The 18,304-nt window shown below is 37.4% G+C and overlaps 1 protein-coding gene across 1 annotated transcript; it reads right to left on the reverse strand.

The window, feature by feature from the left end:
- Nucleotides 1-2,010: 2,010 nt before the first annotated feature.
- On the reverse strand, nt 2,011-17,199 carry LOC306866213 (immunoglobulin superfamily member 5-like). Its single transcript, XM_079411307.1, has 9 exons — nt 16,927-17,199; nt 13,922-13,992; nt 12,546-12,857; nt 8,510-8,794; nt 7,539-7,658; nt 7,308-7,335; nt 7,096-7,181; nt 3,632-3,681; nt 2,011-3,327 (listed from the first exon to the last, which is right to left on the reverse strand). Exons 2-9 carry the CDS (start codon nt 13,962-13,964, stop codon nt 3,268-3,270), a joined length of 984 nt encoding a protein of 327 aa, XP_079267433.1. The 5' UTR covers nt 13,965-13,992; nt 16,927-17,199; the 3' UTR covers nt 2,011-3,267.
- Nucleotides 17,200-18,304: the final 1,105 nt, after the last annotated feature.

The following is an 18,304-nucleotide window of genomic DNA, read 5'->3' on the forward strand; positions in this document are numbered from 1 at the left end:
TTTATTGTGAGAAAGTCATAAATCTTTAAAAGCAAGGTTGTGAGCAAAGGTGATAATATTTCCTCTCCAATCATTAGCTCCTAAATTTTGCCTGAGACCAAGCTGTATCTTCTGGCAAGACCACCCTGGTGTATCAGTTTTAGAGGTTGCCGTGTTTCTGTCTGGTTTTCTGAAACACAACAGTGGCTCATTAACTCCCGGAGTGCCTTTAGCAAAAGATCCAACTAAATTGTGTGGACAAATAAACTGTGGAGTCTGGCTGACCTTTACGCTTCTCACATCCATGATCATTTGCTTCAGGAGAAGACAGTCATTCAGACCAACTGAATTAAGCAGCTATTCTGAGAGGTTGTTAATAGTGGGCCAAGATCTATGGAGAACTTTACATCTGCTCACTCGCTGAATATTTCATAACTGTAACTTTGAAGGTCCATGTTCTTGAAAATGCTTTTGAAAAGGGTTTGACTTTAATGGTCATTTTATGACTGAACAAGACAATTTCTGACAATTATTTTAGAGCATTACCACAGGGAATTTAGTGTAAAAATAATGGGAATGTTGAAGTGTAAGAAAGCTAAATAACCAAAATAATTCATTTTATGAACTTAATTTATTTAAAAACTCATTATTAATTATCCAGTAGAGTCATGAATTCTGGAGTTTTGGGTGACGTACCAAAACAAATTTCAGCAGTAAAGATCATTATAATTCATTTTCATGTGGTAGCCTAATAAAAATAGACCTAAGCGAACAATAGCTTTTAAAATGACTTAGAATACATATATATCATAGCAATGAATTAATAATAATGGGTTCAAATAAAGCATTAAAAGCAATTAATCATACAGTTTTATTGAACAAAACTGGTAAAATACATAATATGTCATAAACAATAGAACTAATGTACATTACGCATTATAACAAATGCCTGCGATTGTTTTTACCCTTTACTGTGCGATCTAATCCTTGTTCAGTACTGACCAAACAACATTTAATTCAAATGTCCACTTAAACTTTAATATTTGGCCATTTCTTTACAACAGAAATGCTACAGCCCATATAAGTTCTTGAATATGTGGACATCAAAACATGTAACCTCGGAGCGAGGGATTAAACTTTTATTTTGAAGTTGCGATGAACAGTTGAGAAAATGATTGTGTTTGCTTAGGTTTACGAATGATTTACCTTACAAATCAGATGAAATGGAGCACGTTGCATTCCCAGATGAACAATATGCAGAGATGGAGTTTGAGATGCTCCACGCATATAAATTATAACAGTTTATGTGAAGCAGCATTTACTGTGAACGGAGCCACACTGACACAGACGTGCTGTAGCTTATTTAAAATACCATAATTATAATAAGATAATTATTTAGTGCCATGGTACAGTATATATACTGAAGCACCATGGTATTCTTTGAAATTACCAGCTGATACCATGACTATAGCAGCGCATCACCACAGGGTTCTCCGTGATATTTTGCTTCATATTAGAATGAAACTGGAAATGTTCCATTTCTGTGTCTTGGAGGTAAACAGTGCTGGTTACATAACAGGAAGTTTCTTTGGTGTGGTCGTAATGAGTGGGAGAATATCAGCTGCTCGGTCAGCTCATAGCTGGGTGGAGTGAGGCGTGAGGAAGAGGAAGACTCCACAGCTCATAACAAGCCACGGGGGAATAGATGCCTGCCTACAGCTGGCCATTAACCCATCTTTATTTATTTATTTAGCATTCATTATTTTTTAAGGGAAAAGATGAAAGAGGGCTAATATTCACACACATGACTGCAGAGCACTTGGATAAGAATGTCAGATGCACACTTCAGCGAGATGTTCTACTAAAGGAACGCTTGAAAAGAGCAGCAGAGCGTTTCTGTCTGTTATCTATGTCTGTTCTTTGATTTAAAAATTTCTCCAGCTTTGCAGCTTCTGAACGCATTTTTGAAATATCTTGAAAACAGAATAAAAAATTCAACTTGATGGATGGATGGATGGATGAAAAAACAATAACTGTACAAAAAGTGTTTGTTTATTACATAAGAAACTATAGCCAGGTAAATATGTTGCCTATCTGACAAAAAAAAAAAAAAAAAAAACTTAATCACTGTTTTTCTTTTTTTTCTCCTTTTTTTTTTACATAATAAAATATATAGAAACATCCTTAAAATTAAAAATTGATTTGAGTAGCAAAATAAAATATATTTTGAATTAGTTTAGATTTACATTCTTCGTATATCATATTTAAAATATGTTTTTCATATCCCACTGGCATATTTTTCTTGTTTTAAGCATAAAAAGTGAGGTTCATGCTTAAAACAAAAAAAAGGAAAAAAGAAAAAGAAATTCATAAAACATTTAATAAAGATTGATTAAAAATCAATTTTGCTATACATTAATAACACAGTTTTAAAAACATTTGTTCAAAATTCTTATAATCCATTTTATGGATTTTAGTGCCATTAAAATGTGTGAAACGCAGATAAGTGAAAACTACACACAAGGTCTTTACAATTTTGATATTACTGATTAAGTGACTAATTGATGTATTAATAAGGATCACATAGTTCCAGGCCATTTCATGATACCTCACTGTATGATGTAATTTTGGAGTTTAAGTAGTTCCCCTCTGTAGGGAGTTAAAAACCAGTGGTTTAGATGAACTGTTTAACTCTGTGAAGCATGATGTCTCACACAAGATGATCTTCTCTAAAAACTTCTGATATAAAATCTTTGGTTTAATTGCAAGTAGCTATAAAAACAGGAAGCAAAACTCTCACGGGGTGTGTGTGGTGCCATATGCTGATGATTTTAGGATTCTGGAGAAAACAGGAATATGTCGAGTCAAACAAACCTGCTGTGGAAATGCAAGCATCTGATGAATGCATTATGCACATGCAAGGACTCTGAAATGAATCAACACTTCTGTCATACTGGTTTGTTTAAGTGATTTCCAGCAGACCTTAACCAACCCCTTGACCGCCCTCATTCAGACCACTTTATCTGTTAAAGCCCAACAACAAGCTCTGATGGTGATTATCCACAATATTCAGTGGGGTCCAAAAGTCTGAGACCACCAAGAAAATCCTTCTGTGTTCCAATAAATAATCCAGTGGAGGTGAAACAGATCACCTCATGTGCTGATATGAAGTCCTTCAGGCTCTATTTCTTTTGTAATTAAATCTAAAATCATGACTTTATGTACAAGAGAGAAGAGAGCCAGAACACCTGCTGCCTGTGAAGTCCAACATCTAATCAGATTTAGTCTCTAGACCATGGTCATGTGTCTGTGGTTCCTGTGACCATCATCAAAAAAGCCATCAGGCATCTGAAAAACCAAAGATTTGTATTAGACCTGTAGTCTTGACAAATATTCATGCTTATGAAATGTATTGAAATGTTCAGTTCAACATGAAAGATGCTCACAACCCATTTTACTACCATTTTGAGAAATTTTATAAGAGTTAAAAATGATCGGTTTTCATTTTGATGAAAGATTATGAAGACATTTTTTTCTTTGAAATAGCGTGCACTGATGAATTGTTTAAAACAAGATCATGAATGTGTGTTAAGGAAGCAAATAGGTGAAGTTTTGGTTTCGTGTTGGCTTTAAGCTTGATTTGAGGCATCACCTGATGTTTGTTAGAGTTGTTTGTGTACCAGACTCCTCCGTTGGTGTGTCCTGCAGTAAAGAGAAGCACATGATATTTCATAGTACATAGTTCATTCATGCATTAGAATAGATGTCAGTAAAAGAAAGGAAAATTAGGCTTCTTTTGTGCAAAAACATAATGCCCATTCAGATTTTTGACATAGATTGTGAATGCAATCAACTGGTCATTTTTCCAGTTATTTGTCTTTGAAAGTTTGAAAATTCACTATTATTGTCAATTGTACAGTACAGTTTCAATTTTGCTTGGTTTATTTAAATCAAATTAATGAAAAATGTTATTTAAAATTTCAATAATATTTCATAATATTACTGTTTTTATTAAATATTTTTTGGCATTATTACTGTATTTTTGATCAAATAAATAATGCATATATATGTACAGTATCTCACAGAAGTGAGTACACCCCTCACATTTTTGTAAATATTTTATTATATCTTTTCATGTGACAACACTGAAGAAATGATGCTTTGCTACAATGTAAAGTAGTGAGTGTACAGCTTGTATAACAGTGTAAATTTGCTGTCCCCTCAAAATAACACACAGCCATTAATGTCTAAACCTCTGGTCACAAAATGAGTACACCCCACAAGTGAAAATGTCCAAATTGGGACCAAAGTGTCAATATTTTGTGTGGCCACCATTATTTTCCAGCACTGCCTTAACCCTCTTGGGCATGGAGTTCACCAGAGCTTCACAGGTTGCCACTGGAGTCCTCTTCCACTCCTCCATGACGACATCACAGAGCTGGTGGATGTTAGAGACCTTGCGCTCCTCCACCTTCCGTTTGAGGATGCCCCACAGATGCTCAATAGGGTTTAGGTCTGGAGACATGCTTGGCCAGTCCATCACCTTTACCCTCAGCTTCTTTAGCAAGGCAGTGGTCATCTTGGAGGTGTGTTTGGGGTCGTTATCATGTTGGAATACTGCCCTGCGGCCCAGTCTCTGCTTCAGTATGTCACAGTACATGTTGGCATGAATGTACTCACTTTTGTGGCCAGCGGTTTAGACATTAATGGGTGTGTGTTGAGTTATTTTGAGGGGACAGCAAATTTACACTGTTATACAAGCTGTACACTCACTACTTTACATTGTAGCAAAGCATCATTTCTTCAGTGTTGTCACATGAAAAGATATAATAAAATATTTACAAAAATGTGAGGGGTGTATTCACTTCTATGAGATACTGTATCAAGTCAAGTCTGCTTTATTGTCAATTCTTCCACATGTACAGCACATACATACAGAGAATTGAAATTGCGTTACCCTCAGACCCTTGGTGTAAACAGTTAACATTAAACACGTTCAAATACAGATAATACGGTTTAAACATATGTACATACAACTCTATAGCTATACAAGTAAGGACATTGTAGAAAAAAAAAAATAAAGAAATGGATAAAGTGGCATAAGGCGCATGGCAGATAGTGCAAACCAGTTAAATAAAAACAAAACTGTGCAGATATATTTGTAGTGCAAAAAGAGCTTATCAATCTGAGAACATTGTAGAGAAATAAAAATAAAGAAAAGATAGATAAAGTGACATAAGGCACATGGTAGAATAGATGGAGTGCAAACCAGTTAAATAAACCAAAACTGTGCAGATATATGTATAGTGCAAAAAGAGCTTGTCAGTCTGAGGACATTGTAGAAAAATAAAAAAGGTAGATAAAGTGACATGGCAGAATAGATAGAGTGCAAACCAGTTAAATAAAACAAACACTGTGCAGATATGCGTGTAGTGCAAAAAGAGCTTGTCAGTCTGTTAAGTTGACAGGAGAACAGTCTTTTTATGAGACTATCCGAGGAGGTAGTTTGCAGTCAATGCTGGATGAGGTAGTGATCAGTCCAATGCTGCACAAGTGAGAGGTGCTGGTCACAGTTTGTAAGTAGGTGGCTGGTCCTGGGGGTGTGGGGAGCCGTGGGGGGGGTTCTCATAGTGTCAGAGTTCAGTGTATGTGTGTGTGTATGTATGTATGTATGTATGTATGTATATATATATATATATATATATATATATATATATATATATATATATATATATATATATATATATATATATATATATATATATATATATATATATATATATATTCTAGGGAATTGTGTGCTTCTAATTTTATAGCAACAGTTTGGACAGGACCCTTTTCTATTCTAACATGACAGTGCCTCTGTGTATAAGGCACGGTTCAAAAAGACATGAATGATTCAGTCAGTGTGGAAGAACTTGAGCGGTCTGCAGAAAGCCAAGTCCTGATCCCAGCTGAACACCTCTGGTGTGACTTTATATGCAGACCTTGAGCCAAAAACTCATCACCAAACACCAATGACTTGTACATAAGGGTACTGTCATTTTAGACATGTCCAAAACTATTGCAACAGAAATGGAAATACAATTTTTAAAAACATGAATTATGTTTCCATCTTTGTTGCCAACAGTTTTGTTAGTGGCTTTTTCTGTTCTAAAGAAGGGGGTGTCCCAACACTTTTGTCCTTATAGTGTCTATACAAGTCATTGGTCATCAAGTCATTTAGCACAGGCCCTTCAGCAAGTAGGAAATATACAGAAATAGAATAAAGTTATCAAACACTAAATTCTAAATTAAATATAGATGAATCCTTAAGGCCATAAAAGTTAATGATTTCCTCTTTTTTTTTTTTTTTTTGCTCTTTGATGAACAGAGTCACAGCAGCTGGGTAAGTAGGTTATTTTGGGTGCCGTTTCTTTAAGAGCTGCTGCTGCTGAACATGACATGGATCTGACACACATCATGTTTTCTCTCAACTCTCCTTACCTTTTCTGACCCACTTCAGGTCTTTATTCTATCTCTATTAATGAGCTGATGAGTTGAATCAGGTGTGTTAGATGGGGGAGACAGTGCTGGGTTGCTCCAGGACAGTTTTGAAATCCATTTCAGAGTTCTTAAATGTGACTCATATATAACATATAGCCTAATACATGCATACACAGTTTTAAGGCCGCTTTAATCGCCTTCATGATTTAACTAACCATGACACTGCATGCACATCGTTTCTTTCACGCTTTGATATGAAATGATAAAGGCTACAGCGTGCGACAGCGCCTTTGTGCGTGCAATTGAAAAGTGTGCGCCGGCTAGCCTACAGTACTGTTTCCGCGCTTGTTTGACTCGCGCCTGGCGCTGAGGTGAAGTGCTCATCTGAAACGTCTCCTGTTTGATGCGCTCGTAAAGATGTTCTGAGACTAAATTAGCAAGAAAAAAGAGAGAGGCAGCAGTTGTGAGTGGGGTGGCCAACACTAGCCCCGCCACTGCGTTAACGGCGTTAAATATTTTTAACGCGTTAAACTGAAAAAATTAATCGCGCCTAAAATTAATATATATATAACGTGTGTGTGTGTGTATATTTAATGATACCCCTATGTATGCTTGTTTATGCATACACACCATCATGCCTGTCTCTATATCCTCGGTTGTCCCGTCCTCGCACATTTTCTGTGGCAGGCGTCCTATTCTGGGATTGGACTCGTGCCCTGAAACAAGAGCCCAGACCTGTTAGCAAGCCACTCACAGTAATAAAGTTTTGAAAGAAATGCTTCCTCAATTTCACTTTACAATAACTCTTAAATGTAAAACACACACTGGAGCTAATTTCTCACCTCCTGAGCTCCTCCTGGTAGCTTGACTCTGTAGAAAAGAGACAACAAAATGAGCTGTTTACAATTTAAGACCAGAATTACATCAATAATTTAAGAGGCTTGGCTAGTTAGCATGGTCCAGTTAGCTTAACAACACCATCTGGCTGCGAAAAGCATTTTTTGTGGGATGCACTAATGCAAATAATCTGTCTTACATTGGGAAAATTGGGATTCATCCCCACAATTACTCACTTTTCTTCCTTCTCTTGCAGAAGAAAACAATACCGTAGATGATTAGAAACAATAGAGCCGCAGCACTGAAGGCCACAGTGACAGCGATCAACACCGTCTGGTCCCTTTTAACAAGCTTTCCTTGAACAGAAAGAGATAAGGGAATAGAGAGATAAGGGAGCAAAGTTTTACAATTAGCTTTGATGATAATATTAATCTTCATGTGGCTATATTGGTGTTTGCAGTGCCCTCTAACTGTTACTAAAAGTAATTCTTCTGGTTTGTGGGTGGAATTAAAAATGACCTCATTTATATTGTTGTGCTATTGTGATGGGGAGATACAGGGAAAGTTTCAGCAAAATCTTGGTGTAGCAGACTACGCTACCCTATTACAAGGGAAACTAACGGTTACCCACAAAGAAGCAAACAGGTTCACTAGTGCAAGAAGGGCCCAAAACGTGGATATCAAAAATACAAAACTTTAATACAATCAATAAAAAAGACTAAGGGCCACAAAACAAACAATACACACTTCCATACACCAAACAGAAGAGCAAGGTTTACCAAGGGCAGGGAAGGCAACAACTGAGCCTAAGGCTCCTATACTACAAATCGTACCACCAGGTGCACAAATCTCACCATACACACTCAAACATGCGGGAAATCAACAACAGCACACAGTACTCAGTGACAGGGGACCCTCCCTGGCATAAAGACTGGTTAACTGCCCTGGACCTTAGCTCACAAACAAGCAGGCTCCAGCAGTAAGACACCTAGGAATGCCATAACGTCCCGCTTTTACACGCTCCGGGGAGCATATGGTTTACCCACACAAGGGGCGTGGCAACTAATAAATAAAATCATACTTTCTATTTGAGCCACTACACTATGTTTAGAATTCTGATTCTGTTTGTGTTTATCCTTAGAATAGAAATTAGAATTTGTGATCTTCTGTATTTGTTGATCACTTCAAGCATGTTTAATATCCTTACCAACAGTCAGGAAGACAGTGCTGACATCCGGTGTGCTCAGGGCTGGTATCTTGACCAGACACTGAACAGAAGCATTTTTGACGGCAGTGATCGCCAGTGTGCAGTTGGAGTTAAACAGATTTCCCTGTGTTACAGAGCTTGTGTTGCAGGAATATGCCACTCCATTATTAACAGACCAGGACACGTTGGGTTCAGGAAACCAGCCCACGGCCCGGCACTGGAACTCCGTCTGAGCTCCTTCCGTTTTGGTCTGATTTCCACCTACGAATCCTACGCTGCCTCGTTCTGGAAAAGAACAGAGCATAATTATCTCTTCGAACACACACTCTGCCCTAATCACTATGGATTTGAGAGTTTGCTTTAATGATGGTTGGGCCTGTCGTGAAACAAGGCCTACTTTAATTAAGAAGTAGATTATTATTGATTATCTGCACTTTGAGATGTAATCTGATAATTTCCCACGGGACAGCAGGACAGGTGAAAGCAGTGACTAACAGGTGTGACTGATTAACATCTCTGTTTTGTATTGCTTTGTGTTGGACTTTGTACTTTTTGTGGTCCATCATAAAAGCACTGATAGATCTTGTAAGGCAAAACTCCATTCACTTACACTGCATCAAAAAATGAAGAAATTATTTAAATATACATGCTTGCTAAACTTATAAATTTTCTGTGGTTAGTTTGGCCTTCTGCTGATATATTTTCAAGATGAAATGTCTAATACTAAATATATATAAAAAATAATAATATAAGATTTATTATAAATGTTACAGTGCAGTACAGTAAACATTGTAAAAGGGTGTAAAGATTCGAAGAAGTAGATCATGCATCTGACAAAAAAATTCATATAAAATATATTTTTAATAATTATATATATATATATATTTATAAGCAACTTTATATATCAGACATACATATAGAGCTATAAAAGTAATACTGAATATAATCTGGATTGGGAAGAATTTGCTGAGAAATATTTGCGTTCCTTGTGAGATCTTTGACTATTTATTTTGGCAAATCGGAGCATAGTTTGGGACGTTGTTGAGATCTTCTGAAAAGTGAAATTACTAGGGAGTGTGTGTTTTGTATTTGGTCTTGTTTTAATTTCATTCTTGTCTAGGAGAAACACTGACTTCTGTTATTTAGCTGATGCTTATTTGGACCACAAAGGTTATTTTAGTGCTGATGAGGGCATTAATTAGTGCAGATGTATTTAAGGAGTGTCAGGGAACTGTCGTGTGTGTGTCATGTGTTCCTGCCTCTTGTGCCCATATTTGGTTTGTTTCCTGTCCTTGTTAAATGTAATCATTAGTTTATTCGTGTCTAGCCGTGTCTGTTAATTTACCTGTGTATATTAGTCCTGTCTGTTTAGTTATATTTTGTCTGGTCTACTCGTTACTCCCCGGTGTTCCTGTCTGTGTTTTGGTCCTGCCTTGTCTTGCCCTGCCTTGATGTTCTTCAGTAAAGTATGTTATTTGAGTTTATATCCTCGTCTGCGTGTTCCTGGTTCCTCCGTCGTGTGTGCACCGTGACAGAAGACCAGACCAAAACAGTAAGCGGCGCCCCTTCACCTCGTTTTGTTTTCAGTTTTTCAAAAGTCTTGTTTTGTTCCTGTTTTGTCTGTTACTCGCGGCATGGAAGTCGCCACTCGACTGCAAGTCGGCGTGGGAGTTCGGCAGGATTACCGCGAGTGCCGCGAGTCCGCTGGCCGTGAGCCCTGCAAGTCTGCCGATCGCGGGAGAAGTTCGCCGTTGTCCGCGGCTCATCCTACCCGCCGATCGTGGGAGATATCCGCCGCCGTCCGCGGCTCCCAACCTCGCCGCTCACACCGAGCCCGCCGTCCGCGGGGAAAGCCAACCCGCCGTCGGCGGCTCCCCCTATTCACGCCGCTACCCGCGGCTCACCGACCCCGCCGTTCGCGGGAGATCACGTCGCCGTCCGTGGGGAAAGCCCACCCACCGTCGGCGGCTCCCCTGTGCACGCCGCCGATCCGCCTCAGACTCAAGGCCCACTGGATTGCCGCTGACTCAAGCCCGCCGGATTGCCGCTGACTCATGCCCATCGGCCGCCATGACCCTCTCCGTGGATGAAGTCCACACGTCACGGCCAGGAGTGCCGTATGTATGTCTCGTTGTGCCCACAGGAACATTTTAACTTACCATGTCATGTCTTGTCCATGGAGACTCGTCTGGGGCAGGCGGCTCCTTGAGTTGTGGCCATGGAGGCCAGTCGCAGCCGCTTGCCCCCCGTGTCGCAGAAGTGGAGGAGGTTGCTGAGGGACCCTGTGAGGGCCCCTGACTCCTCGTCATGCCCAGAGGAAGCCTCAGCTTCCTAGCCAGCCCAGGAGGGCTTCTGGTTCCTGTGGGATGTCCTGTCCTGTTTGTCTGACCCTGGAGGGTTTCTGTCGTGTCTTGTCCTGTTTTGTCTGTCTAGCCCCGGAGGGCTCCTGATACCCCCTGGATTCCCCATGGAAATTTTGGGGGGGGTAGTAGAGCTCTGGGTGGAGTGGGTGGGCCGAAGAAGGATGCCATGGCCACAGTTACCACCTGCCATGGCCTCCTGAGCTCCCTGCTCTGCCATGGGTCCTGTCTGTCTGTTCCGCTCTGGAGGTCCCCGTCCTGTGGTCCGTGTCTGTCCTGAGAGGCCTCCAGAGCGCCCACCCCCCCTCCCTGATGGAACTGTTAAGGCTCGGGACGAGCCTTTCGGGAGGGGGGAGTTATGTCAGGGAACTGTCGTGTGTGTGTCATGTGTTCCTGCCTCTTGTGCCCATATTTGGTTTGTTTCCTGTCCTTGTTAAATGTAATCATTAGTTTATTCGTGTCTAGCCGTGTCTGTTAATTTACCTGTGTATATTAGTCCTGTCTGTTTAGTTAGATTTTGTCTGGTCTACTCGTTAATCCCGGTGTGTGATGTCCTTGTCTGCCTTGCCTTGTCCTGCCCTGCCATGTCTTGATGTTCAGTAAAGTGTTATTTGAGTTTATATCCTCGTCTGCGTGTTCCTGGTTCCTCCCTCGTGTGTGCACCGTGACAAGGAGACAGTCACTGGGAATTTTCTAGCTGAATTTTATGCTCTGTCATGCATAAAATTGCTGCGTAATGCTTAAAGGTTGTAAAACAGATTAGCATATGGATGTAGGTGCTGGAAGGCTCAAAGTTGAAGCCTGAAGCAAGAAGGCAGGAGCTGTTAAAGAGTGTAATTTAACATTCAAACCATGACAAAAATCATTAAGGATGTAACTTTGCGTCGGAGAAGCAGTAGTTTGAACACAGAGCCTTTTAATATACTGACTGTAAACCCAAAGGCAACCTGTACAAAATGCAACCCAAGAATAAACAAGAGTTGAACTAAGATTAAAATAACATGAATTATCAAGCTCAAGAGAGATCAAATCATGCTTTTAATTGTTTACTTAAATCTTTGTTCTTAAAAAGACTGGATCAAGCGATTTAAAGAGATCCAACAGTCTTCATGCAAATAAAATTAATTTTCTTTCTTTCATTTACTCTTGAAGTTCAGGGTCAGAATATTTTTTAAGTATGTATCTTATGCTCACAAAGGCTACATTTATTTGATCAAAAACAGTAATATTGTGAAATAATTTAAAGATTCCTGTGATGGCAAATCTGAATTTTCATGACTCCAGTCTTCAGTGTCACATGATGCTTCAGAAATCATTCTAATATTCTGATTTGGTGCTCAAGAAACATTTATTATTATTATTATCAGTGTTGATGAACAGAAAGTTCAAAAGCAACATTTATTTGAAATAGAAATCTTATGGTTATAAACGTTTTACTGTCACTTTTAAACATTTTGCATACTACTTTCATAAAAGTAAACTTTTGAACGGTCTGTCTTTATACATAATGTTTTAAATTGTTATCTTTAATTATCTGCAGCTGCTCTGTCTTGATGACATTCTCTCATATACTCTCATATTTCACTCTCAATCATATCTGTGTAGTCAAAACATTTTAGGTCATGTGGCATGGATCAGTTGAAATGAATCAGGGTAGAACGTCAAACACTGCTCACCTTGTACAGACAGTGTGGCCATTCTAGCCTCTCCACCCATAACCTGACAGGTGACTTCACCCGCATCGTCTCTCTGCACGTTGCTAACTGCTAACTCCCATCTGTAATCTCCAGGCGTGGTGAAATTTGTGGCAGAAAAACGATCTGTGCTGTTCAACACAAAAGATTCTTGCACAATGTTCATAACCAAGCGTCTGTTGACCATCCAGGTCATGACGGATGGGGCCTGAGCTGTGCTGCAGTTGAACCGGGCCTTCGACCCACGGAGCACCGCTGCATTCAAAGGCTCGAGCTGCACCTGAGCGGACACCACTGCAGTCAACGACACACAAGTAAGAAATGATTCCAAACAGATGCTTTTGTTTCCATCCAGTTATTCAAAGCATGTTTTCTTGTTTTTCTTCTCATCGTAAATAATGTTTAAAATAAATTAGCATTATTTTATTGCTGTATTTTATGTTTTTTTCCTCCTCTTTTGAAACAAAGCAAAAAAGCATTAACGTAAAGCTGAGCAAAGCTGAATAAATACAGACCAGGGCTAGTTGTCACGGTGGATATACAGTATCTATCTATCTATCTATCTATCTATCTATCTATCTATCTAAAATCAGTAATAAATTACACAAATTTGTTCAAATTTGAATGAATTGCCTTTAACTGAAAATTGAATGTTTAATCTTATTATTATACATTACTGACACTCTATCCTCCAATTTGATGCTGTTAAGTGCTTTGACACAATCTGTATTGTTAAAAGCGCTATATAAATAAAGGTGACTTGACTTGTTTTGTTCTAGCAGAAATTTCTCCTTCAAATTAAAATTAAATATTCTAAAGCTAAATCAAATATTCAAACCAATATCATCATATTTTTGTACTTAAATGACAAGTTGCCACATTAAATGTTACAAATGTACACAATTTATTAATTACAGTACTTGCTTTTATTTTGCCCAACTTAATTCATATAATGTGACAATCAAATATAAAACTACCCTTAGAAATACTATGACAACTTGCCCTAAATTCCCCTAGAAAGTTGTTACTTTAATATTGCACTAATTTCAGTGACTTTTCCAAGTTTACAAATCACACCTTTAAAATGCTGATACTTCCACAAACCAAAAAACTTTACTTAATCATTCGTCCATCCATTCATCCATCCGAGACTTGTTTTCAATCAATTCCTTTTAGAATAAATTTTAAGTTTATTATTAAAGAAAAAGAAAATTAATTTGTCAGTGGGTGAAACAAACAAGTCTTGTTTTGAGGATATTTAGATATCTGGAAAACAAAACTAAAATATGCTCAAAGTGTGCGTTTTTGATGCATGTGGATGCTGTGGGCACCGTGATAAAGTGAATATGAAAACTCACCCGTAGTGATCAGAAGAAAAAGACCCAGTCTAAAAACATACATGTTTCCTCAGCTATCGTCACACCGGCATCTACAACCCAAAAATAAATGCACATCATTGTGAAACAGGCAGGGCAACTGTTGGGACACAACCCTGAAATTATCAGTATGCAGGGGCGTAGCCATCATTTCAAAAGTGGGGGGGATGGAATGTCTAGTGTTATACCTGTTTTTTTGTTGTTGTTTTTTTTCAGTTAACCCTTGTCTAATTGACAGGTTTTATTTTTAATCATACCTTTTTGCTTAATATGCTATATGATTATATTATTATGTATGATTATAAAATAGAAGGAAAGAAAGATAGAAAAAAGAAAAAGAAAGAAATACAACAGCTTGTCACTGGGACAGTACCCTTAAAAGCACATCTTTGTACCTTATTTACCCCAAAAAGTTTCATAGTTGTACATATTGGTACTCTAATGTACTAATATGCACCTTTTTGAGTATAAGTTACAAAGATGTTCTCATAAGGGTAGTAGGGTACAATTGTTTACATATTTCAGATTGTATTTTGTGAGTGTTGTATGTACAGTACATGGCACACAGTAATGGATACTTGCACATTCACATACTCCTTTATTCTGTTCTGTTATACATTAGTCTGATTAGTCTATGTTAAAAGGTAAAGACATATCTTATCATAGACAATGCTCTAAATAATCTTTACCTCTGAAGCCTCACTGAAACTTTCTGCCTCATTCACTCTCAGCTGTGAATTCACTTCTGCCGTGAACTTTTACTTCTTGCTTTGTCTACAGCAAATAAAGTAGTGTTTGAAACGTACATACAGGGAATAGTGACATACAGAAGAAAATAACTAATTACTGCTGGACAATAACCAATAATTTGTATCCTAAATTAATTTTTAACACTTTAGAATGATAAACACATATTCACTATTAACTATGACTTTTGCCTCCATAAACTCTTCATTTACTGCTTATTAATAGCTTGTATAGTCGTTGTAGTTGTTAAGTTTAGGATTATGGGATGCAGAATATGATCATGAAGAATACAGAATTAATATGTGCTTAAGTACTAATGAACAACCAATATGCAAGCTAATAATTACTCACTGTAGTTAAAAATGATAGCTGAGAAGTTGTTCATCATACTAATGCTATTTTTTATTTTTCTATATTTGATTAATTATGTGTTTTCTATGATTGGTACATATATAATCCTACAAACGCTTGTGTATTATAGTGTATTAAAAACAGCCAGGTGTTAAAAGCCACTCTTCTCTCCTGTCACTGTGTGTCGTCCTGATTCTGTCCTAACAAACCTAGGCTGACTGTTTCTTGTTCATTCTTGACAACACATAAAAACGTCAAATTAGTGCAATAATGACAGAGCACCCCTAAATGAAGATCGGTCCTGTATCAGATCAGTGCTTGCATGTTTGATTGAAATACATCATGTAGAATTGAGTTAAACATGTCACAATGCTGCAAACGCTGTAAAATCTCAGTTCAACATTATCTTTATTCTTATTTGAAGGGTTCTGATAACATACATACGTGTTAAAATAAAAGACGTTACAAAAGAGTTACGGAAAATTACACTGAAAATAAATAAGTGCATGTTTGTCCAGACAGCTTTTTATTTCTCCATATAATGAACATCAAAACTTGCTAATTATTCAACAAGAGCAATAGGCAGAGTCACTCAACATTGTGCAACACTATTCGGATCCCACATGCCAACTTACGCTGCTTGACTTTTTCGTAAAAAAGGAGTGAAGAGTTTCTTGCCGCTCTGAACTCATCTCGACCTCTAATGTATAATGGATACAGCGCGGGACCGCGGGCACGAGCCTGGGCATGTCGTGACGTCACAAACTGAGTGACTGATTGCCATGGAAATGTAAACGTCATGTATAAATTATCCTGTCTCTTTGAATTTTAAATCATTCTGCATTTATATACATTGCTCCATTAAAACCTCACCATGTCGAGAACACAACTGTCCAATGAAAAAGTGCGGGGGACGAATTTACTTTTTATAAAAAGTGGGGGGGACACGTCCCCCGCATAATCTACGCCCGTCAGTATGCTCAGTCGATTGTCTTCAAGCATCAAGAATTCCTCTTTTGTTTTTGTAGATGTGTCTTTGACATGAAAACTGTGCGCAAATATCTTATTATCTTGTTAGGTAAATGTTAATTTGTAACATGCTTCCAGACAGTCCAATCATTCTCTCACTGAGTTATTCAAACTATTTCTACTTGATAATCAAACTTATTGTTAGGCTTTTCTAACTTTAATATCACCTAAGATTGTTCTGTATTATATTATATATCACTATGAACTTCAGTATGAAAGAATTATTGATTTTACACTACCAGTCAAAAGTTAATAATTCCATAATTCCTTTTTTTTCGGAAAGAAGTCTCTTATGCTCAGCAGGATTATTATTGTCAACTAAAACTAAACTGAAAACTAAAATCATTAAAAATGTTACTTGCAATAATATGAAGTTTAACTGAAATAAAATAAAATATCTAAAAATCTAATTCAGCTAGATGCCAAGTAATAATTTCTCATTTTCATAATGTATTCATGTGATTTATTTATTTAGTGAATGAATATTCTAATTTAAATGTAAATCCTCTGCAGCAATCTTATAAAAGTATTCTGCAACATTCCTATAAAAGTATTTTTTCTCCCCTTTCTCCTTTATATTTTGGGTCACACTTCTGAATAGTAGTGTATAATGGTTTCCACAAAAACATTAAATATTAAGCCAGAAAAAAACAGTTTTCAACAATGTTAATAATATTTGTTTTTGGAGCACCAAATCAGCATATTAGAATGATTTCTGGAAGATTATGTTATGCTATTTTATGATAACTGTATTATCTACACTGCTACACTGTTTGTTCAGCCGGTATAAGACAGGAACCTGCTTTCAGATTTTATTTTTTAACTTAAATCTTATTATAATAAGATCCTGAACAACGTACCTCATAAAATTCCATTAATCCAGTAAAATCAAGAAGCACTTCCCAGTCTTCCTTCCTCCCAGTCATGTTATCAAAGCGAGAGAGGTAAGCCTTCTATTATCTCCATGCAGTCGAAACCCATCTAGCCTGTCTGCTTTGCATATGTCTGCAGATCTCGTGAGGATTTGACGTCACACTGACATGTCTAACAAGGTGGCCTGTCTATCTGAAAGATTACTTTTGGGGCACATAACCCATGATCGGACTGTGCTTGAATGTAGTTGATTCAAATCTGAAAGACACACCCAGTTTCACTGAAAAAAAAAAAAGAGTTGATAGTGTCAACAACAGTCATTTCTGGAGCTCAGCTGATCTATATATCAAATCTCTATCACTGTATATGTACAGAGCCACTTCTACAGGTGATGTTCACTTAGCTTAAGGTGTGCAGACAAAAAAGCCTTTGAGAAAATCTCAGGTTATTGAGCAACTCTGTTTGCTTAGTTATCTATTGTTACCAGGGCATCAACTGCAAGCATTGTGTATATAGAAGGACATATGCAAATAGGTTACGATGACGTCAGGCCTGAACACATATTCTGTTTATACACAAAGCTACATGCCCCGTGGCTCCTGGAGAAACTGTATTTGGTTTCTTTACGTACTGCAATGAAGACAGATGATAACAAATCAACGTTTGCATGACTAGGTGTGTGCTACCAGCTAAAACAAAAACAAACCACACCCAAAGTGGAATGTACAAAGGTGAGAAACATATTTTAATAAAAATGTACAGATTTGACAAAGGCTCTATTCAAAGTACACTGTAAAAAAAAAAAAATGTAAAATTTACGGTAATGACATTTTAGGTTTTACAGTTTTAACTTAAATTTGCAGTTAAATACCGTAATTTCATTAACTGATATAATGTTAATATACCAACGTAATGAAGTACTGAAATCTGTTTTGTACCTTTGAAATACACTGATAACCACCAAATGCAGATGGTGATGAGAAAGTCACATGATGAACCAAAGCCCATCACAAGCAACTTTTAAATAATAACATATATAGAAGGTGCACAGTGTCATTCACACAAGCACTAAACACCATCATTAAACTGAAATATGCAATAAACATTATTTTAACAACATTAGATGTAACATGCAACCCTAATAAACATAACTGATAAGAAAAAAGTCTAATATTTTATCTTTATTTGATAATTAACTAATATTTTATTCAATAATACCTTAAAAGATTTTTTTTTTTCAAGAATACTATCATATATTTCAGAGATATATAAAAAAATCATGTCAGGTAAGTGTATTTCCAATGCATTCTTGTTCTCTCTCAACAACGCTCTAACATCACATGCAGACAGCAACACAATCAGGTG

Source organism: Barbus barbus (assembly GCF_936440315.1).
Source record: "Barbus barbus genome assembly, chromosome: 47".
In the NCBI taxonomy this organism is placed as follows: Eukaryota; Metazoa; Chordata; class Actinopteri; order Cypriniformes; family Cyprinidae; genus Barbus; species Barbus barbus.